Raw genomic sequence first — 23608 nt, forward strand, 5'->3', positions numbered from 1 at the left:
CTCGAACGCTCAACTTCCGAGGTTCTACACGAGGTTTCCAACACAGGGCGCAGAAGGGGTCAACGCTCTCCTGTCAGCTTGGCCACCAGGACTTCTTTATGCCTTTCCGCCAACGAACCTACTACCGAGGGTAGTGGAAAAGATCCTAAAGGAGAGAGCGGAGGTGTTGCTGGTGGCCCCTCATTGGCCTCGACGTCCGTGGTTCTCCGACTTGGTGGCACTGTCGGTGTCACCCCCTTGGAGGATTCCGGACCGGAGGATAGCTCTCAGCCAGGGGAACCTACAACATCCAGATCCCCAGTGGCTTCAACTGACCGTTTGGCACTTGAACGGGTCAGGTTACGAGGGTTGAAACTACCGGAAAAGGTCATAGACACCATGCAGGCGGCAAGGCGTCCATCTACCTCGCGGATTTATCAGACGACATGGGCAGCCTTTTGCGGCTTCTGCGACAAACACCAAATCAATACTGAACAGGCCTCAGTGATTACGGTCTTAGAGTTCCTACAAACTGGACTGGATCGGGGCTTAGCCCCTAATACACTCAAACGGCACGTGGCAGCCCTCGCGACCATGATACAGGTTGAGGGTGTCCGCTCCTTGGCTTACCATCCTTGGATTAAAGATTTTCTACGGGGAGCTGTAAACCAACATTCTCCGCCAATCCGGAGGTTTCCGTCTTGGGACCTTCAACTGGTCCTTAAGGCCTTGACAAAGCCACCGTTTGAGCCATTAAGAACCATACCATTACGACTCTTGTCGATCAAGACTGCCTTCCTTGTTGCTATTACGTCAGCTCGAAGAGTGTCAGAGATAGCGGCACTATCAGTGCGACCTGACCTTTGCGTATTTTACCCTGATCGAGTGGTGCTGAGATTGGACCCTTCATTCATGCCGAAGGTGAACTCAGAGTTCCACAGGAAGCAGGAGATCATCCTGCCTGACTTTTGCACACATGGCAATCACCCATCGGAATTACGATGGCATAAGATCGATGTATGCCGTGCGATCAAGATTTATGTTAGACGCACAGAGAGCTTTCGGAAGACAGAAAAGTTGTTTGTTTCATTTTCTGAGGATAAAAAGGGACTTGGACTCTCATCAAGCTCCATTAGTCGTTGGATCAGGGACTGTATTGGGGACGCGTACAGAGCTCGTAACCAATCGGTCCCGCCGGGAGTGACGGCTCACTCGACGAGGAGTGCGGCAACTTCAGCGGCCTGGGCCACCCAGGCGTCCATTGACGACATCTGTAGAGCTGCAACGTGGTCGGCTCCAACGACCTTCATACGACATTATAAGTTGGACTCCTTCGCTTCTGCAGAGGCGGCTTTTGGGAGACGTGTGTTACAAAGAGTTTGTTCATCTCCAACGTCCCTGACAAGACCTTTTCCCTCCCATGGGCCCTAAATCTCTGGTATATCCCATGTTGGACTCTCCTTCCAAATGCAATGGAGAAGAACCGTTGTACCTACCTGAACGGTCTTCTCAGTGCACTGGAAGGAGAGTCCAAACCCACCCGGTTAAGTTTGGGTGCAGGGACGCCGGAGTAGGCAGTTAGTCAGTTATTGGTTGTTAACAATAAAAATTGGTTATCCTCTTACTATGTTTCTTCGTTTTAAAACTGGCTCATGGGGAGAGCAGAGGGGGCGGTGCTCATTAATATGTTAATCTTAACTCAGTCTCTACCAATAGAATTGGAGTATTACCCATGTTGGACTCTCCTTCCAGTGCACTGAGAAGACCGTTCAGGTAGGTACAACGGTTCTTCTATTCTATTCTATTCTATTCTATCCTATTCTAACCCCTTGATTAGGCATCAAACCTACACCACTTCAGACAAATGGTCATCCAACATCTTCTTACAAACTTCCAGTATTGGAACATTCACAACTTCTTTAGGCAAGCTGTTCCACTGATTAATTGTTCTTACTGTCAGAAAATTTCTCCTTAGTTCTAAATTGTTTCTCTCCTTGTTTAGTTTCCATCCTTTGTTTCTTGTTCTACCCTCAGTACTTTGTAGAATTGTTTGACTCCGCCTTCTTTGTGGCAACCCTTGAGATCCTGGAACACTGCTATCATGTCTCCCCTAGTCTTTTTTCATTAAACTAGACATACTCAGTTCCCATTGCTACCTCTGGCTCAGCTGGTCACAAATTTTGAGGACCAGGAGATGGATGTGTATTGGTATCCTAGACCAGTGTTCTTGTCACCTGAGTCTGACAGTGAGAGTGATGCAGAGTCAGAGACTGAGGATCAACTAGAGACTGTAACACTCCCAGTTAGGGTATGGACTGAGTCAGAGGAGGAAGATGAATTAGAGGATGAGCCCATGTTAGAGGAGTGAGGAGATCTATGTCCAGACAAGAGTATCTGAAAAGAATGGGGTCTTGGTGTTAGTAGCTCTAGGGAACACTTGGCCATGCCTTATCACTATATAAGGAACAGTCTGGGGATAAGTGGGTGTGGCGGACATTTGATTAATGATGTCCGTGTGTGAGCCTCAGAGTTCTGGGAGAACTTTATGCTTTCAGATTTCTCTAACTCATGAACTCTGCATCTCTGAAAAGAATCTGGATAAACTGTAATTTCAGTTGATTGACAGAATCACTTCAAAGGAATTTTCCCCTAATGAGTTTGGCTTCATGCCTGGGATCTGTTCTTATCTCAGAGACAATGAATAGAATAGAATAGAATAGAATTCTTTATTGGCCAAGTGTCATTGGACACACAAGGAATTTGTCTTTGGTGCATATGTTCTCAGTGTACATTTGTCAAGAATCACGAGGTACAACACTTAATGATTGTCATAGGGGTCAAATAAGCAATGAAGAAACAATCAATATTAAAAAACATCTGGGAATTAAGATTTAATTAAGAATGTAATTAAGATTTAATTTAATTTAATTTAATAAGATTTAATTAAGAATAAGCTGGGAACACTACCAGCATGGACTAATTTGGAGTTGAAAATTATTAACCCATGTTTACCTGGATGTTTTAATAGCAATGTAATCTTATATATGTGTGTGTGTGGCTTTTATTCTGATTGGTGCTCCCGCCTAGACAGAATACGTTCTTCATATGTTTTAGCCTCCAGTCCCCTAATCATCTTTGTTGCTCTTCTCTGCACTATTTCTAGAGTCTCAACATCCTTTTTAAATTGTGGCAACCAAAACTGAACTCATTATTCCAAGTGTGGCCTTACCAAAGCATTATACTGTAAAGTGGTATTAGCTATATGTCTTGGGATGTGTTGCAGTGGCGATAAAGTCCACCTCCCTCCCCTTCAGCCCTCCCCTGAACTCTTACACAGCTTTCTTACCCATCATCATCCAATGGCAAAGCACTTTATTTCTGTTGTCTGGAAGTACAATGGATGCTTCCAAATGATGTCTTTTGGAGCCAGAGAAGCGAAGGAGGGAATTTTTATGCCAACATTCAAAGTGCAGGGGCAGATCTACCACTGGATTGGGAGTATCATGGTGGGGCCTCAGTAGCAGCCTTCATTTATCCAGATATATTTTGTTGGTGATGTTGAGTCCTCAAATTCAGTTAAATCCATAAAATACATATGCAAGGGCACTTTTGGTTCCTTCTTCAGTGCGATCGGAAGCTGGGACTGTGGTTTCCACAACTGACACTGAACACTCTGTGCCTGAGGATCAAAGTTCAGACCTAAAGCCCCCCGTAGAGGGAGTGAAGTGAAGGTGGACTGTTAGGAGGGTAGAGGAGTGCTGCATCTGTCCTCCCCCAGCTGGCAAGCCCCTAACCGATAGTGTGGAGCCAAGGCAGCAAACATGGCTGCCACAAGCCAAAGAGAGCCACAATCAACAAGATTGAGCAGGAGGAAAAGTGAGTTATTTGCAACCCAATATGAAAAAGGCTGCTTTGCTTTTTAAACATCCCCAAAAATACAAGGGGGAGGAATAAGGAAGTTGAAGAAGAATGGTGAATTAAGCATGCTAAAATAGTGAAGAAAAATGTTTAACTAGGAGGAAAAAGGTTTTTCTAGGAAAATCTAAAATATATGGCATTGGAATGATACACTATTTTAAACAGGGAAAAACTTTTATATTTGACCTGGAAGTTGCCTTATCATAAATTGTATATTACATTGATTATGTATATTACATTACATATTACTATAAATTTACTCTTACATTTATTGGATTTATAAACTCAAAATGATAAAATCTTAAATTTGAAATGTATTAATAGGCAGACACATAAAAAGAAATAGATTAAAGAAATATATATGTAATAAAATATGAAAAAATGTAAGACTGTGTGAAAGAATTCAGGGTTGCTGGAATATCCCCAAAATGGTGAAAGTACAGCAAAGGAAGGAGGAAGGGAAGAGAGTAGTAAGAAGAAAGAAGAAAGAAAGAGGAGGAGGAAAGAAGAGAAGAGAGGAAAAGAGAGTTAGGAGAGAGAGCAGGAGGGGAAATAGGGAAGAGGAGAAGGAGGAAGGACCTAGGTTTAGAAAGAGAAAGAGGAAGGGAAGAAGAAAGAGAAGGAAGGACTGTATTAGTTAGAAATGGAGGGTGATGAAGCAACCTTGAACTAATAAAGCAATAAGATAAATATAGAATATATGTATAAAGACTGTATAAAAGAATGAAACGAGAAATGAAATGATAAAGATGTGAAAATGTCTGTATGGGAATAAAAAAAACCCTAAATAAAAACATCTGCAAGTACACTGCTCAAAAAAATAAAGAGAAAACTTAAACATCGCAATATAAGTCCAAGTAAATCAAACTTCTATGAAATCTAACTGTCCACTGATTGACAATCAATTTCACATGCTGTTGTGCACATTCAACTTTGTACAGAACAAAGTATTCAATGAGAATATTTCATTCATTCAGATCTAGGATGTGTTATTTGAATGTTCCCTTTATTTTTTTGAGCAGAATATATTAACAAAGGTTTTGACCAGGCAGCATTTACCATTGAAGATGTGGATGAGAGAGACAGAAAGAGATGCACAGAAATAGGGAGAAAGGGGGAGAGATATAGAAAGACACACAGAGATACAGAGAGGGGGAGAAATAAGGGAGAGGGAAGAGACAGAGAGAGGGGGGGAAAGAGAGTGTGTGGGAGAGATACACAGATATATATGGGGGAAAGAGAGGGAGAAAGGGAGGAAGGGGTAAACAGAGATTTGTCAAAAGTATTTTGTGGTTCTGGATTTTTTTTTTAGCAACCGGTGCCTTAATGACCAGCTGGTAGGCATGGCTATTGGGGTCATGTGACCTGGTGGGAGTGAATAGCATATAGTTGGCCATGACCACTGAGATTTTGTGGCTCCCAATGTTTCCTTTTCTGTGGGAAATGGATCCAAAGAGCTCTTTGAGTGTTTAAGGTTGCAGACCCCTGCTCTATACACTGGTATAGCACCCTATAGCCAAAACAGGTCTCCCCAACTTTTCTAATGGCTGATATGAAACTATACGCTGAGCCTCTGTTAAATTCCAAATGTAGAACAAATTGCTTCTAACTTTGTAACATTGACAGGAATTTCACTTTTGAGGAGACTTAAGAGTTGAGCCATCAACATAAAAAGATGTTTCTGTTTCTCCCCAGCCCCTTAATTTATGGCTGCTGGATTGCAAAGAGCTTGATGTGTCCAGCATTCTAATGAAAGAATACTTCACAGGATACTGACAGGATTTAGACATACTGAGCATTGGATGAATGTCTGTAATAAAGCTTCCATTCTTCTGTATCTTATCTAAGCTAAGAAGAAGTACAGTTAGGAGGCTGGCATTCTCAGCTTTTAGTAAAAGAGTGCTTGTCGAGGAAACAGAATAATCTAACCCCAGGGCTTTAGAAACTCTGGATGTCTGGCAGCTAGTAGTAAGCCGCCCCCTTAAGCAAAAGTTCACTAAGAGTTCTGCAGAGTATTTTCATTCATCATTGTGCACACATAGCACAGTAGATCTGGGAGAACCTCTGGTTCAAACCCTGTTTAGAGCAGGTGTTTATGTGTGTGTGTGATTACTTTATCGAGTGTATTTATGTATGTGTGTGTGTGTGTACACACATGCGCCACACACACACACACACACATACATAAATTCATTCATTCATTCATTCATTCATTCATTCATTCATTCATTTGATTTTTATGCTGCCCTTCTCCTTAGGCTCAGGGTGGCTTACAACATGTTAGCAATAGCACTTTTTAACAGAGCCAGCATATTGCCCCCAACAATCCAGGCCCACATTTTACCCTCTCTCACTCACACACACACACACACACACTTTCACACACATATTTACACAACTCTCTCTCTCTCACACACACACACACACACACACACTCTCACACACACACCTTTGAAAGCCACCAGCTGGAAACACCACCTCCTGTCTGTGGGAAATCCATGCCTCCCCTCCCTCTTTGTGCTCCAATGGTCTGGATTTCTTCCACCCTTTTAAAGCCCTCCTCCTCCTCCCATCTCCCGCCTCCCTCCCAGCCTCCTGACTGGCCGACAGCTCCCTGGCGTTCACCTTCCTCCGCCACCACCGGCGCCTGGCTCCTCTTCCTCTTCTCAGAAGATGACAGCCTGGTGGCGGCGTGGAAGCTGGGAGAGTGGGGGGAGGTTCCCCTCTGCCTGCCGCCGCCCCCTCCCCTTTCCAAAGAGTGCCGGGTTGAGCTAAGGCTGCCCTGGGCAATGGGCGCAACAGGGGGGGGAGAGCCACGCTGCCTCCGAGCCCAAAATTTCCCCACCTCAGGAATGGTGGTCCATGACAAAATGTTGGTGATCTGCAGAAAAAATGTTTGCATTTTTATATTGCACTAAATAACATTTATCTTTTTATCAGGGACCAATAAATTCACAATTTTAAATCCCATGGACCACAAATATGATTCTTTTTAAAAAAGATAAATGTTATTTAGTGCAATATAAAAATGCAAACATTTTTTCTGCCGATCACCAAAATTTTCTCAGGGACCACCAGTGGGCTGTGGACTACTGGGTAGTGACTGCTGATTTAGATTATGATCAGAACAGACTTTCTCCAGTTGTTCTAACTGAAAAGAGATTCAAAACTTGATCATATCAAATATGAAGCAGGAGGAGCTATCAACCCATGGAAGAATTTTTTTTACATCAGTTTTCTAATTAAAATTAGCAAAACTTTCATAAGGTATCTTTATTGAAAATAGTCTACTTGGCTGAAGATAAGATTTTGACTGAGAAGCAAATTGCATTTACTCCAGGGAAATTCATATCTCATCACTGCATAATAGTATACTATTTACTTGGAAAAAAATTATAATTGTCCAAGAGATGTTCTGTAGGCTGCCTTCATTGATTTAAAGTCAGGTTTCAGTTTAATTCAGAGAGACAGGCTTTGGATGAAGCTGGCAGCTTCTTCTATTGATTGAACACTCTTACTTTTGATCATGAAATTGTGTTAAAATACTTTCATGCTAGCTATATATAAGCCTGAATTTCTTTCCATGCCAATCTCCATCCCAAAAGGAGTGAAACAAAGTTGTATATTAGATCTGTCTGCTTTAAACTTTTATAGTATTAACCTCCATTCTCAAAATGTAGTCCAAACTTTGAAAATCAATCCATTCTATACTCCACTTTAGTACCTCTTTATGCTGATGACACAATAATCCCCTCTACAATGCAAGTACACTTGGAATGAAGTCTTCAATTTCCTTCTTTATGTTATAGAATGGAAGGACTCATTGTCAGTTATTCAGTGACAAAGATAGTGGCTTTCTCCAAAGGGCTTAACAGCTGCATCCATTGCTGAAAAAGAAATAAAATCTCTGTAGAACAAACTGAAGTCCTGGGAATTATATTTCAGTTGTTTGCTACCTGGAGAGAATAAATAAAAGCTTTCATTCATTGGACCCATAAGACCACTAATTCAATTTTGTCTTTTTCCGTACAGCAAAGGCATTACTTATGTACCTGCTGTTATAAACATCTATAAACATGCTTTTTCCTTTGTAGTTTCCAGATTTGTATTTACAAAGATTCAAGACTTTTAAAAATGTTCTAATCCCTCCCTTTTTTTAGAATCTTTATTCAAAGTTCTTTCTATTTATCTTGGAAATGGTTCTCTAGGGGTACATTTGGGGTTATGTCACCTTCATCTTTTGTTGTAACTGATCTTAGATGTTATCTCTGTCTTGCTCTATTCTTTTGGATAGTTTGCAATCATCTTGGGTGATTATTAGACCAGATTTGCTTGAATTCAATAGTTGGTTTCATTTAGGTTCAAGAAAGTCAACTTGGAATTGAAACTTCTAATCGTCAGAAAATCATTCTCTCACATTACCTGGGGAAAAGCTGTATGCAAGACCATTTATGCCTTCTAACCAGCTTATTGTCACTTTATCCATGCTGGGCTGGAGAGCCTTCTCCCTGTTGAGATTGTTGTTTGCCATTTAAACTAGTTGGTGAAAAATACAACAACATCCTATAAAAGGATCAGTTATCTTCATATGCTAGGGACACTGATATATTCTTATTGCTCTGCCATTTATTTTTTTTAAAAAAAATTGGATTTTTTTGAAAACAAAAGACAAAAACAGCAAGACATCAAAACAAAATATGACAAAAACATCACATGTGAAGTACATAATTACATTTATAATTCCTAATCTTCAGTTTCCATATCTTCCTTTAAATTCACAGATGTTCTATCCCCCCCCCAATCCAATTATAGAATTTACCCCACATGATATAGTATTCTTTGTTCTGTTTATTCTGTAACGCTAAGGTAAGTTTACTCCGTTTTGCGCAATCCAATATTTTCTTAATTTGTTTATATCCTCTGATGGTATATTTTCTTTCTTCCAGCTTTGAGCAAAAACCAATCGAGCCGAAGTTAGTATATGTATTATTAAATAATAATTGCCATTTTCATATTGACCTCTAATTATTCCCAATAGATAAGTCTCAGGTATTAATTCTAATTCACACTCTAGTATCTCTTTTATTATTTTTGGGATCATGATCCAGAATTTTTCAGTTACTGGACATGTCCACCACATATGGTAGTACATACCAGGTAATGATTTACATTTCCAACATTCATTTTTTTAATTTTGGACAAATTTTCGCTAGCCTTGCCGGGGCGCTGTGCCATCTGTAAAACATCTTGTATAAGTTCTCTCTATATGATACAGATATTGTTAATTTGTAATTGTCTTTCCAAATCTTTTCCCAATCCTCTAATGGGAATGTAGCCAAAGTTAATCATCCATTTTTACATGTCTTGGTATTCTGATTTAATAAACACTTCACTCCAATTCATTTTGGATGTTCTGATAAGGAAAAAGTTCACATCCTGGTGGCAGATGTTCTTGCACAAATTATCTTGAAAAAATAGCCAAATTCTGTGCAAATGTTATTGCTGGTCAAGTTTAGGATTTCCATTTTTTAAAAAATATTTACATTTGTCTAATCTTCCCATGTCATGGGGCAAAAATAATCACCTTTTCTACATCTTTTGATATTTTAATCCCATTAATTATTGTACTTTCATATCATTTCTTCTTCTGTTGTATTTATTATTTCTTGATAGCTGGCATTTGACTGTAAGTAAGATTAACCTATCGGAAATCCAGAGTTAAAACAAAGTAAAACATAACAAAAGTTACAAAAGCTTTGAATCTTAAGTATTGATTTTCTGCCTATTGGTGTTGGGTGATTCAACATGTTACTCAGAATAGGTAACAATGCTACCAAAATCTTAATCATTGAAACATATTCAATATATTTAGGCTTACTTATGCTTAAGACACCTAGAGTTTCTTCATGTACTTAGAAGGGCAATATAATAAATTAATTAATTAATAAATTTACTTCCATAAGACATGCAAATGGTCCCATTGCTTTCATCTAGATCTATTAATATTACTGGGTGTTAGATATGTCTCTTTTTTTACAGTTACTTCAATTGGACGTTTGATGTACCCATTGACTTTATGGGAAAAAAATGAAAAAAGTTGTATTACTTTATTATTTCCTCAAATTAGCAAATTATACTATTCAATTGGGGGGGGGGGTGAGCACATGATTATAGTAAGCATTTTTAATAAATAAAATTAGGAATTCAGGACCCTTACAATTTATGAATGCTCAAAATATTTCTGACTATCAGTCTTATTATCAAGGCCTGTTGATGTGTGATTTGGCATAATGAGTTGTCCCTCCAGATTTTATTTTAAAATTCAGATCATGTCTCTATTTCACCTAATCATTTATCATTTCATCAAATGATATCAAGGATTCCCTGTGCAGATCTGTATCACTTTATATTTAATTCATGCACACAAGTCATGTCTCTCTAGAGTTTTCATATTGATATGTTTAAAATAAAAGGCAGAAGATAGAAATATTTTATTTTGCAATTATGGATACCATTCATAACTATTTTGTGTAATAAATCTCTAGGGAAATATGGAAGCTGTTGCTCATTAGTCTCCTTGTCATATCTTACTTGTCCTTAGTCCATGCACGGAAACATCTTGTTTCTAAAGGAAGAACAATTTGAGCTTGTAAAACAATGTGAAATTGTGGTATATGAGATATACTAGAGGCCCCTTCTGCTAAGGAGCTTGGTGGCAACCAGGAAATACAGTGGTATCTCTACCTACAAACGCCTCTACTTACAAACTTTTCTAGATAAGAACCGGATGTTCAAGATTTTTTTTGCCTCTTCTCAAGAACCATTTTCCCCTTAAAACCCAAGCCTCCGAAACGGTAACCAGAAAAGGCAGGAAGCAGCCTTCCTGGGGCCTCTCTAGGAATCTCCTGGGAGGAAAGAGGGCTTCCACCCTCCCTGTGGTTTCCCCAATCACACACATTATTTGCAATAGGCAGACTTAAAAATATAACTAAATGAATATAAAATCTGAGTAGTTCACTAAAATTAATGCTATATACTTTGAATATCCCAGTAATTAGGTATAAGCACAGGTACTTTAAGCACTAAAAAATAGATGCTTTAGCCAGGATGAAGTACAAATTACCACAAAATAGCACAAATGAAAGGAAAACAAAGCAGCATCCCTAAATTATAAATGGTGCCAAAATGTATAACACTACAGTGAATAATGGAGGTAATTTTGAGGAAGCTAGACAAGGCTTCTCCATGATTACAATAACCATGCCTCCATTTCAGTAAGGCGTGTGGTCTTAATTGTAAATCATGATTTATGATATAGTATGCTATGCAAAGTCAGATTTATTATACAATATATGGTTAAACAGGTCAAGTGAATCAACACATAGCAATCAAATAATAGGCTAAAGAATGAATAAGTTGACAGAGGGAAAATCATGAAGGAGAAGGTCAAAAAAAGGTAAAAGTGGTCATATTTGCAGAAATGGAGTATCACATGCAAACGTAGAGTTGCAAATAAAGGTACTACTGCTATGAAGTTGTACACGTCTCACATGTAAAAGTGGGAAAGATCTTCAACTGCACATTATCTTGAATTTTTCAAATTCTTGGATAAACCTGGGTTTTTACATTCAGTTACAATCAGTATACATCAGTAATCTACAGAATTGCAATTTCCTTTTTTATTGTTTTGGAAATATTTATCTTTTATTATTTTAATGCTATCAGCCTCCCAGAGTCATTTCACACCAAGATGAGAGGCAAATAAATTTAATAAACAAGTAAATGTAGTAATAATTAACAATTAAATATTATAGTATTTTTTATAAAATTTAATATAGCAACAAAACAACAACAGCAATCCAGAAAGACAAGCACCTGCCACATAACATCCCGGATTTAACAGTTGTGATAAGAAAGACAACAAAGTCTGGATAGTGGATGTGGCAGTGCCTGGAGACAGAACAGAAGAACAGAAGAGAAAGAACTGGAGAAGATAACAAAATATAAAGACCTAGAAATATAAATAAAATGAGATAAGCAAGGGTAGCACCAGTAGTAATAGGTGCCTTGAGTACAATCCCCAAACAACTGGAGCATCACTTGAACACCATAGGCATTGACAACTTTGCCATCAGTCAATTGCAGAAGGCAGCTTTACTTGGAACAACTTCCATCCTGTGATATATCAAACATGAAACAACCTGATTTGCCTATCCCACCTCCTTGCAAGGACTTGATAGGTAGACAAACTTGCCAAATATAGTCTTAACATCTGGCTGACTGCAATGATGACATCATCATCATCAACAACAACAATTTCCTCAGTTATTAGAAACACAGCAGGAATAATGGCTTGGACTCAAGCAGAATTAAAATCGAATGATAGGAAGACCAGAAAAATAATGACAATGAATCATGCCCTTCATCCTCGCAGCCATCATATTTTTTAGTAAATATGTTCAAAGAAAAAACTGGAGTATTAAAAAAATGTGATTACAAGCGACTCACTTTATTTGAAATGGTGGCTCTTGGTTTTGTAGTACCTGTTATTTTGGTGTTATCATAGCTTATTGCAGATGTTGCTTGCCATATCTTTGTCCATTCTGTTTGATTAGTTATACAGTGTTCCCTCAATTTTCGCGGGTTCGAACTTCGCGGAAAGTCTATACCACGGTTTTTCAAAAATATTAATTAAAAAATATTTTGCGGGTTTTTCCCCTATACCATGGTTTTTCCCACCCGATGATGTCATATGTCATCGCCAAAGTTTAGTCTGCCTTAAATACATATTTTTTTAAATAAACTTTAATAAATAAACATGGTGAGTAATAATCTGAATGGTTGCTAAGGGAATGGGAAATTGCAATTTAGAGGTTTAAAGTGTTAAGGGATGGCTTGGGATACTGTTCATAGCCAAAAATAATGTATTTACTTCCGCATCTCTACTTCGCGGAAATTCAACTTTCGCAGGCGGTCTCGGAACGCATCCCCCGCGGAAAGCGAGGGAATACTGTACTTGTTAGATGATAAAGATTAAGCAGTGCTACTCTTAAGTTACAAAGGATATATAGAGAAACACATGGAGGTAGAAGATATCCAGCTAATAATCCAGAGGTATGAGTAGTACTGCATATAACAAGAACAGATAGCTTGAGTATATAAATATTATTTAGATTTATCAAATATCGTAGTCAGTAACAATCCTAGTCATTCACAAATACAGCAATCGATCTTTTCAATACATATGCATATACAAACCAACATGAGAACACATAGTTCTTACTACACTACAGTAGTTCTTGCAACAATTCTCCCCAAGAGAGATGTTGGTTCCCTCTTATGGATTACTGTATCACCAGCTGCTAAAGCAACAATGTACTAAATCCTGTTTATATATTGTAACACCCAACCAGTTATGCCCATAGCATTAACAATGCTTCAAAACATTCTGGTTTAATTCAACAATCACGTTGTCTGATTGCAGATACTCAGTAGAACTTAATATTTGTTCTCTAAGAAAAGAACTAACCAAAAAGGATAAACCTATGTCTAAAACAATACTTTTATTGATACCTTTTTATGCCCATCTCAAAAGAAAATGTAAAAGTTTTCTAAAACATAAAATAAGAATGATCTGAAATTATCAGAACTCAATTAATATTTCCAAAGAGGTCTTGCTTTAGAAGATGTACAATTCATGTGTGTTCGGAAACTTCAGATCGTGCAGAATGCGGCTGCGAGAGCAGTCATGGGCTTACCTAGGTATGCCCATGTTTCACCATCACTCGGCAGTCTGCATTGGCTGCCGATCAATTTCCGGTCACAATTCAAAGTGTTGGTTATGACCTTTAAAGCCCTTCATGGCATCGGACCAGAATATCTCCGAGACCGCCTCCTGCCGCACGAATCCCAGCGACCGATTAGGTCCCACAGAGTGGACCTTCTCCGGGTCCCGTCAACTAAACAATGTCGGTTGGCGGGTCCCAGGGGAAGAGCCTTCTCTGTGGCGGCACTGGCTCTCTGGAACCAACTCCCCCCGGAGATTAGAACTGCCCCTACTCTTCCTGCCTTCCGAAAACTCCTTAAGACCCACCTTTGCCGTCAGGCATGGGGAAACTAAACATCTCCCCTGGGCACGTTTAATTTATACATGGTATGTTTGTGTGTGTGTTTGCTATTACATGGGGTTTTCTTAAATCGTTAAATATTTTAATTAATTGGATTGTTGTGACTGTTTTACTTGTTGTGAGCCGCCCCGAGTCTTCGGAGAGGGGCAGCATACAAGTCCAACTAATAAATAAATAAATAAATGTGGTTAAGGAATATCTCTAAAGCCATAGCAACAATATCAACTTGCTTCAAATGTTTTATTCTTCCCTTGTCCATTCCTTTGTCAGGGCATTTTGAAAGATAAAAATAAACTTAACTTGTATGTGGAAAATGATGCTGAATAATTATAATGACTAAAGTAATGTAAAAGGCATAACCTAAGCAACTTTTGAAACTGGTTGACAAGTATTTTCTTCATGATAAATAAAGTTTCCCTTATAAGGGTTTTGCTGAGTGTATCAATGACGGTGATTGATAGCACCAGTTACCGTCACTCATGCACTTCCAAAGGCTTTTTGAAGAACACCAAAAGTCAAGAAGAAAAATGAGGATAAAATTATGTTTTTAAAAAAGGAACCAAGTAAGGAACCAAGCTGTCATCCTGGCTTTCTGAATTTAAAATAAATCACGAGGAAACCAGAGCCAAGAGAAGAAAACATGCTTTGATTAATATTCATAATAACATCTACCAAAACCAAAATGGGCTTTGAATCAAAGTCAAAATGAAATACTAAGGAACTTTCATCTGACTAACATACCATAACTTTATCAGTCTCCAAAAGTGAATTGCTGCTGACACTTACATGAACATATGCAAACCTTTCATAATTATTAATGATAATAGTTAATTTCTGATACCACTGGTGGAGAAATTGATGTTTTTATATCTTTTTTTATCGGAATCCATTGTTAAAAGCCTTTTATCTTCCCTTTTGAAATTAAGCATGTGGTCTTTAGCACAGTATATTAACATAGCATCTACAGATAAGAGAATTTTGGAAAAGTCATTCAAGTTTGAGATAGAGAACATTTTTTCATCGCCATAGCTGAATCTTACTTCATCAACCATTGGTATTGGCTTCCTATATACAATGAGTTCATTTTACTCTTCCTATGATCATCATTATTATCATCATAAATTGCATCAATCATTTGATGTTGCCATTATATTCTGACTCATCTGGGGGGGGGGGGGACTCTTGTAGGACAAAGAAGATATCTAACAAACTTGCCAAAGGCTATGAAAAGGTTTGTTGGGGTGAGTGAAATGATATTTTGAGTAGAAGCAAAGCCACAATGGTAATTTCCAGAACTTGAGCAGCTGGGATAATTCTGTTCTGTTGCTTCTCTAGAATGGGTGGGAAGTGCATATGAAGCAAAGTAGTAAATTAAGGTGACATACTCTGTTTCTTACATGACAAGTGCACAATGTTCAATCAGTTCAAACATTAAGGCAGCTAATATCAATTTCAAAACTCAGGCGTACAACATAATAAATAATATTAAAAATTCATCTTAAAGGAAAAACAATTATTTTGTGACTACAGTGGTACCTCTATCTCTACTTACGAACTTTTCTAGATCAGAACCAGGTGGGGTTTTTGCCTCTTCTCAAGAACCATTTTCCACTTACAAACCATTATCCATTTACAAACCCAAGCCTCTGAAGTTGTAACTGGAAAAGGTAGGAAGAAGTCTCTGTGGGGCCTCTCTAGGAATCTCCTGGGAGGAAACAGGGCCGGAAAAGGCGGGGAGAAGCCTCCATGGGGCCTCCCTAGGAATCTCCTGGGAGGAAACAGGGCCTCCACCCTCCCTGTGGTTTACCCAATCAAATGCATTATTTGCTTTTACATTGATTCATATGGGAAAAATTGCTTCTTCTTACAAACTTTTCTACTTAAGAACTTGGTCACAGAATGAATTAAGTTTGTAAGTATAGGTACCACTGTAATTGCCTTAGTTTATTTTAGCTATATAAGTATGAAAAGAACTGTAAGAAATAGTATTTTATTTTCTTGGGCTGGGTACCAATATGGCATAAATCCCAAATGCTGAATGGAATAAAATGATGTGACATGCTGTTTTCAAAATCCCTTAAAGTGGGATGTATTTCTTGAGCTTATTAATTCAAAAGCCAAATGCACTTAACTTTTACCTCTGAGAATTAATTTGGGTGCAAAATTGTTTGTTTTGCTGTTGGTGCTCTCTTTATATTACTATTTTTAATTTAAAAGAAATATTTACACTGCAAACTGCCTATAGTCATGAGATTGGAGTAGCATACAAACAACTGTAAATGAATAAATGAATCACAATGTCTTTGATGGTAAGAATGTGACACTCAGCAAAATAAGTAAACAAATAAGCAAATGATAAATAAGTGTTCAAATGTTTGAAAATATTTCTTCATGTTTTATAGTAATTTAAAATTCCTTGAGAAGGAGGAAAAATAAGACTCTTGTCATCAAACTTTATTATGTCTGAGGAGTGGGATAGGAAGATTTTCAGGAAGTTTAACTGTCTGCTCAGCATATTATAATTTATAGAAGTTGTGTTATCAATGTTTTATTTTGTTTGATAATATCTCAAATAATTGACAATATAGAACCCCCTTTTTCCGCTGCAAATGTCATTCCATTAGGTCAAAAAGGCAGCTTAATATATTTTAAGGGCATATACTTCAAAATGTCTTGGCTCAGTTTAGTGAAAACTGAAAAAAACCCATTTGTTATACTACGAAAGTGGCAGCATGAGACAAAAGAAAAAAAATTCTATTGAGTGAAGAGTTATACCAAAAGTTTATATTTATCTGATCTGGATGGGAAGTCGAGACTTATTTACAGATAGAAAGTTATTGATTGTAGGGATCAATAGTTCTATTTTTTCCAATATTGTTATTTCTCCCAAATCTATAAGTGTCATGAGAGTGAGTATTTTTGTTTGAAAATTTAAAATAAAAAATGTTCAAATGCAAGCTACAGCTGTAAGTGCTAAGAGTATTGCATTAGCAAGCAGGGTATGGTGAATATAAAAGTCTTATTAGTTTTGCAGCCTAGGAAACAAATATTATCATCATATGTTACCATTGCACATAGCCCTAATATTTGTGGCAAATATGAAAAATACTGTTACTTCCAAGGCACAGTCTACACTTTAGAAAATTATCCCTTGATTTTTGCATATTGGTAATATTCATTTGATTGAGTGAAAATGGGTCAACCCAAAGCAGTTATTGTTTCACAGTCATATTTTTTTAAAAAAATATTATAACATATTCATTTTGGTGGTAATGTTCACTTAAAAGTGTTATCACTCAAAGAGACATTATCTGAAATATGTATATTAAGAAATATCACCTTTTAATCATCAATACCAAATCACTATTGTACACTGTTTTATTGTCGCTGTTAGCCGCCCCGAGTCTCTGGAGAGGGGCGGCATACAAATCCAATAAATAAATAATAAATAAATAAATAAATAAATACAAAGAAAGGCAGTAGAGAAAGCAAGTAGAATGCTTGGCTGCATAGTTAGAGATATAACAAGCAGGAAGAGGGAGATTGTGATCCCGCTGTATAGAGCGCTGGTGAGACCACATTTGGAATACTGTGTACAGTTCTGGAGACCTCACCTACAAAAAGATATTGATAAAATTGAATGGGTCCAAAGACATGCTACAAAAATGGTGGAAGGTCTTAAGCATAAAACTTATCAGGAAAGACTTAATGAACACAATCTGTATAGTCTGGAGGACAGAAGAGAAAGGGGGGACATGATAGAAACATTTAAATATGTTAAAAGGTTAAATAAGATACAGGAGGGAAGTATTTTTAATAGGAAAGTGAACACAAGAACAAGGGGGCACAATCTGAGGTTAGTTGGGGGAAAGATCAGAAGCAATGTGAGAAAATATTATTTTACTGAAAGAGTAGTAGATGCTTGGAACAAACTTCCAGCAGACGTGGTTGGTAATTCTACAGTAACTGAATTTAAATGTGCCTGGGATAAACATAGATCCAAGGGTGAAAATGCTACATCAAATGAAACTGCAAAGACCTTCCTGGCATCAGTTGCTACCTGATCATAGAGTAGGACCTGTGAGATTAGAAATACCCTCACATTGTGCACCATTTTCAAACAGGGAAGTGCTACACCATCTCTGAAAACCTTTCCAGATTTTTGGGATACATTTAAGAGAAACTAGCAAAAGAAAGGAAAAATTAAAAAATGGGCTGTATTCTAGGACTGTAAGAAAAAAAAGTCTAAAAAATTCCCCAGTGCATCTCAATGAATGGGACAATCCCATTTTTCTTCCCCATAAGTCCCAGAGCTAAGTATATATAAAGCCAACCTGTGTTTCCCAGTGCAATATAAATAGATACAACATGAGATAAGAGCAGAAAAACAGAGGGAGAAATCAACACATATGAATATATCATGATTAATATATTATCCCTGCCTCCCTCCCTCTCCCCCTACATCTCATTTCTTTCTTTCTTTCTTTCTTTCTTTCTCTCTCTCTCTCTCTCTCTCTCTCTCTCTCACTCTCTCTCTCTTTCTCACACATACACATTATGTACACACATAACATTATGTGGGTTCTAAGACCCATTGCTACCAGTTTGCATTCATGCAAACTGCATGTGTCCCGGGGTGTGTGTGTGTGGAACTTCCCGCCACTGGTGCTACCAGTTCATGGAACCAGACCAAACCAGGAGCAACCCACTGCTGATTATGTAGATGTATATGCAAACATGAAATGCATACTATGGTCACTGTTTATAAAGAAGTTGGAAAGAATTTCAGAAATCATATTCTGCTCTCTAATTTCCTTTTCAAAGAGAACTTATAAACTGACATCGAAATGGAAGGTGGACTTAAGAAAATCAAACCTGATTGATATGTTAGCTTCTAGATGAATGTGGATTCTCTGCATGAATTTTTATATCAGAAATAAAAGAGAAGGGGAAATGCTAAGCAATTTTATCCATTGTATATAGCTGATCTAGATACATTTCACTCCTACTATATATATATTTAAAAATGTATACTCTTATTTTTATCCTATATCATGCAAAAAGTTAACCTTAAGACAAATTAATGATAAGAATATCAATAACATACTTATTTAGAAAATGATCAGGAGACCTTTGTTGTAATAAATTCAAGAATTCACTCAAGGATCGTTAGCAGTTTTTTAGATGGGCCCTTAAAGACATGACCCAATCTTTTGTACTACACTCATTTTTTAAAAATTTGAAATATATGTGGATAAGTGGATGGATGGACAGACAAAAAACAGGACATCCATGCGATTTCTACTTTGTTATAGTTCCTTTCTTATGCTTCATGTATATTAAATTCAATGTTCTGACACTAAAGGTCATTCCCTACAATTATTCCCTGCCTTTTAAATTTTCCTCTTTGTATGTAAAAGAACATGATGGTAGAAAAGCCGAGGGCACATGGAATGTCATACCTTTGCAACTTGAAACACTGGCCTTCAATTACACCAGCTGTTGTGATGATAAATGAAGGTTTAATTCTCTTGAAAGATAGTAAATGACTAATGGCTAATAATACCAACACATATTCTGTTTAGTAGTTTTCAGAGTATAATATGCACCTTTCCCCGCACCCAAAAAAAAGGGGGACTGAAAATTTGGGTGCATCTTATACTCTGAATGTAGCTTTAACTAAGCTTTTTTTTTAGCCCTAATGGGGTGCTAACATGATCTTCTGTGCTTTGCTAACTAAGCAATCTTCCCTTTGCCTGCTTCTTTCATTGCTGTTTCCTCCAACAATCAGCGGAGCCTTTTTTCAGCCCTGGTGCTAACAGTGAAGCAATCTTCTATGCTTTGCTAGCCAGTGATCTTCTGCCTTTTTTCAGCATTAATGATGTGCTAATGAATGAAACGATCTTCTGTGCTTTGCTAGTGCAATGATCGCCCCTTTGCCTGATTTTCTCAAAGTTTCTCTCTCTGAAGAGAGAGAGAACTGTATTTTTTTTAAATCTCCAACCAGGGGATTAAAAAGTAAGCAGGTGGGCTCAAAAGTCAGCAAACTAATGTTCTGAAGCTGACCAAAATAAAGACTATCCAAGATGAATACCTGATGGGCAGATTATTTATTCCCTATTTTCCTCCCACAAAACTAAGGTGCATTTTATATTCCAGTGTAATTTATACTCTGAAAAATATGGTAATTGAACCCAACATTGTCATCTGTTGAAAGAGCTGGGAAGTATCTTGTCTAGAGAAATACTAGCTGATTATCAATTGCGAATATTATACTCCGCCACTTATATTAACATCAGTATCCAATATTATTTTTAACATCGTTGCTATATCTGTGAACAACTATATTAATATCAAGAATGGAGCAGGAATAGACAGATGTCATTCTGATACTATACTTGTTTGACAAATAAATAAAATAATAAATAAATAAATAGAAGCCTCATTTCAGAAGATAGCATTATTAAGTAAAAAGAACCCAGAATTTTACAATAAATTTAATTTGATTAGGCACTGAAAAAGATGCTTTCAATTTCTGAAAAATAACGAGAAAAGTTGCTTTACTATAAAATAAAATAGCCCTTACCCAGTTTTTGCAAAATTTGCCCAATACTTCAGTATAGATCTGCTCAGTCCTTCCTCTGCTTTACTATAATTAACTCTTCGCTCTAGAGGTAATCCAAATACGAACTCAATTTCATAACCATGAGGCACTCCCGTCCATTCTGGCCAAGCAAGTTTTGAAGATCGGTGCTCAAAGTAGTAAAAAAAAGCACTGTTCCCTGCCAAGGCAAATTGTTTTATGAACTCTGCTGCAGGACATTTGAAATAGTAATCCCCAACAATATTATCCATGGCATCACGATAATTGAAAATATTCTTTTCATCTTCCCAGTCTGTGTAGTGAAATGCAATAGATTCCAATCCCATTTCATTTAATTGTGGAAAAGTAAGTTTCAAGCCTGCCTGGAATTCTGTTTCATTGATAACACTGTTGTTATCTTTGCTAAATCCAGGAGCACCACCGTACAGAAGAAAAAGAGAACCTTCATTTTTGTTTAATCCTGCCAAGATCTGTGTTTGTTTAAAGTCTCCTCTTTTCAGCAATATTTCTGGCATATCAGTGAGAAAGTCCCCATCAACTATGGGACAAAACTGCAAACTTATAAGGCCGGTGTATATTAACACAGCTTCTCCTTTTTCCAATAGCTCTTGGGGTTCCTTGTTTTGAAGACAGTATATGATCTCGGTTTCATTTTTGTCAGTACAGTGGAGCAGTTCAGCTAGAATTAGAGTTCTTTTTCTTGCTTCAGATGGTAGAATTGCACCCCAAGGAGCATTCCCAGATCCACTTTGCATTATTGCCCTATTGAAGAGAGGATAGCTTTGAGGAGAAAGAAGATGAAAGCTAACAGATCCTGCTCCAGCACTTTCTCCAAATAAGGTCACACTTTTAGAATTACCCCCAAAGGCTCCTATGTTGTCATGGATCCATTGAAGTGCGAGCCTTTGGTCAAACAAACCCACATTTCCTGGGGCGTCTTCATTTCCTGGCAAAGCCAAGAATCCAAAAATCCCTACTCTATAATTCATTGAAACGACAATGACTCTTTCCGCACGAGCTAAAAACTTGCCATCATAAACAGGGAGTGAAGATGTTCCACTGTAAAAGCCACCTCCATAAATCCATACCATGACTGATGCATTTTTAGGCTTGGGAGAAGGAACCCATATATTGAGATAAAGGCAGTCTTCGCTAAGTTTTGTGTTCGGATTCCACATCTCCGACCCTTCAAAGCCAGGGAAAGCATTATCTAGAAGTTGAAAGCAAGAGTTGGCAAACTTGGTGGCATCCCAAATTCCTATCCATTCTTCTCGAGATTCTGGCTTTTTGAAACGTAGTCTACCAATAGGTGGTGTTGCAAATGGAATCCCAAGAAATGCAGTCACTTTTCCACCAAGCACAGGTAAATCAATACCTTTGACCATTCCATTCTTAGTAGCAACAATGGTGTCATCTCCAGCAGGGAACACCTTCTTGACAAACATACAGAACAAAAGAACCCAAATGATCATTTTTGTGTGGCTCCACATCCCATTGGTATGCATCATGAATTCTGAAATAAAAGCAAAAAGAAAGAGCTTAAAGCAGAACTTCCAGATGCAGAAACACAGTGACTCACTTCATTGGGGAGCTGTGTTGTAGCCTCAAGAGACTAACTGACAGCTGTACTCGAAGCAAATGCACCTCAAAGACAGTCCAGTTGGCAAACTGTCCCAATTTCATTATTTACAAAGTATAACCAAATAGAAGTGGAGAAAATATAATAAAATCATCGCCAGCAACATCACTTCATTTTGAACACTAAACACTTCATTTTGAACACTACCAGAGCCACTGACAATCAGCCAAAAGCTTGCCAGAATCTAGCTGAGAATACACATCTTCACTCAGATGATCTTTTGCTGTGCAAACTCAGATCACAAGCCCAGCTCTTCCTTAAAGTGGAGGTGAACCTGGTCTGCTTGTTCAAGAATAAAGGAGGAAGAGCTATGACAATGAGCCTTAGAATGTTCCTGAGCTCTTGATAAATGCTAGAATGTAATAAAACCTGAAAAAGTTAGAAGAGCTAAATCTTCAAAAGAGTTTGCTCCAGCAATTGGAAAACCTATTTAGAAGGAATAGTTGATGGGTTTGAGTTACAAATATCATATAATATGACTTTTATTTTGGTATGTGTGTAGCTATTTATAATTTTCACTAAGGTGAATGCTGACAAAATAATGTTTAGGATTATTCAACACACATGGAAAAGGAAATACCAGATATATTAGTGGTGAATATCTGTAGCTCGGATGTAAGATGAAGTTGGAGGTTCATTCTCCAAGGTTGTGAACCCACAAGCTCAGAGAACAAAATACCAGATGTTCAACCTCTCTTTATAAAGGGCCAAGGAATGTGAAACATTATTGCTGGTGCAATACTGAGAAAGCCAGATTGAGAAAGCCAGACATAGAAACATAGCCAGACAATGATAAAAATAAGTCACTATATGCTTTACTGATTATTGAAAGATCTTGTTGTTATAGACTAGTTTTTATTATTCTGGAGAAGTAAAGAGTTGAGGTTCAATGTTAATTCTACTGTAACAGAGGGAGTCACAAGTCAAAGCAATGGAAACTGCAGTTTAATGTTTCCAAATGTAAAACAATGCACTTGGGGAAAAGGAATCCTCAATCTGAGTATTGTATTGGCAGTTAGCAAATACTTCAAAAGAAAAGGAGTTATGGGGTAGTGATTTCTGACAGTCTCAAAATGGGTGAACAGTGCAGTCAGGCGGTAGGGAAAGCAAGTAGGATGCTTGGCTACATAGCTAGAGGTATAACAAGCAGGAAGAGGGAGATTATGATCCCGCTGTATAGAATGCTGGTGAGACCACATTTGGAATACTGTGTTCAGTTCTGGAGACCTCACCTACAAAAAGATATTGACAAAATTGAACGGGTCCAAAGACGGGCTACAAGAATGGTGGAAGGTCTTAAGCATAAAACGTATCAGGAAAGACTTAATGAACTCAATCTGT

The 23608-nt window shown here is 37.7% G+C and overlaps 1 protein-coding gene across 3 annotated transcripts in view; it reads right to left on the reverse strand.

The window, feature by feature from the left end:
• BCHE (butyrylcholinesterase) overlaps positions 1-23608 on the reverse strand; it is a 140112-nt gene that overhangs the window by 32965 nt on the left and 83539 nt on the right. For all 3 annotated transcript variants that reach the window (XM_070753567.1, XM_070753565.1, XM_070753564.1), the window contains exon 2: positions 20611-22141. In XM_070753567.1, the coding sequence (XP_070609668.1) occupies positions 20611-22136 (1526 nt within the window). In that variant the 5' untranslated portion in view covers positions 22137-22141. The remainder of the gene's footprint in view (positions 1-20610; positions 22142-23608) is intronic.

This window comes from Erythrolamprus reginae, chromosome 5, assembly GCF_031021105.1.
Source record: "Erythrolamprus reginae isolate rEryReg1 chromosome 5, rEryReg1.hap1, whole genome shotgun sequence".
In the NCBI taxonomy this organism is placed as follows: Eukaryota; Metazoa; Chordata; class Lepidosauria; order Squamata; family Dipsadidae; genus Erythrolamprus; species Erythrolamprus reginae.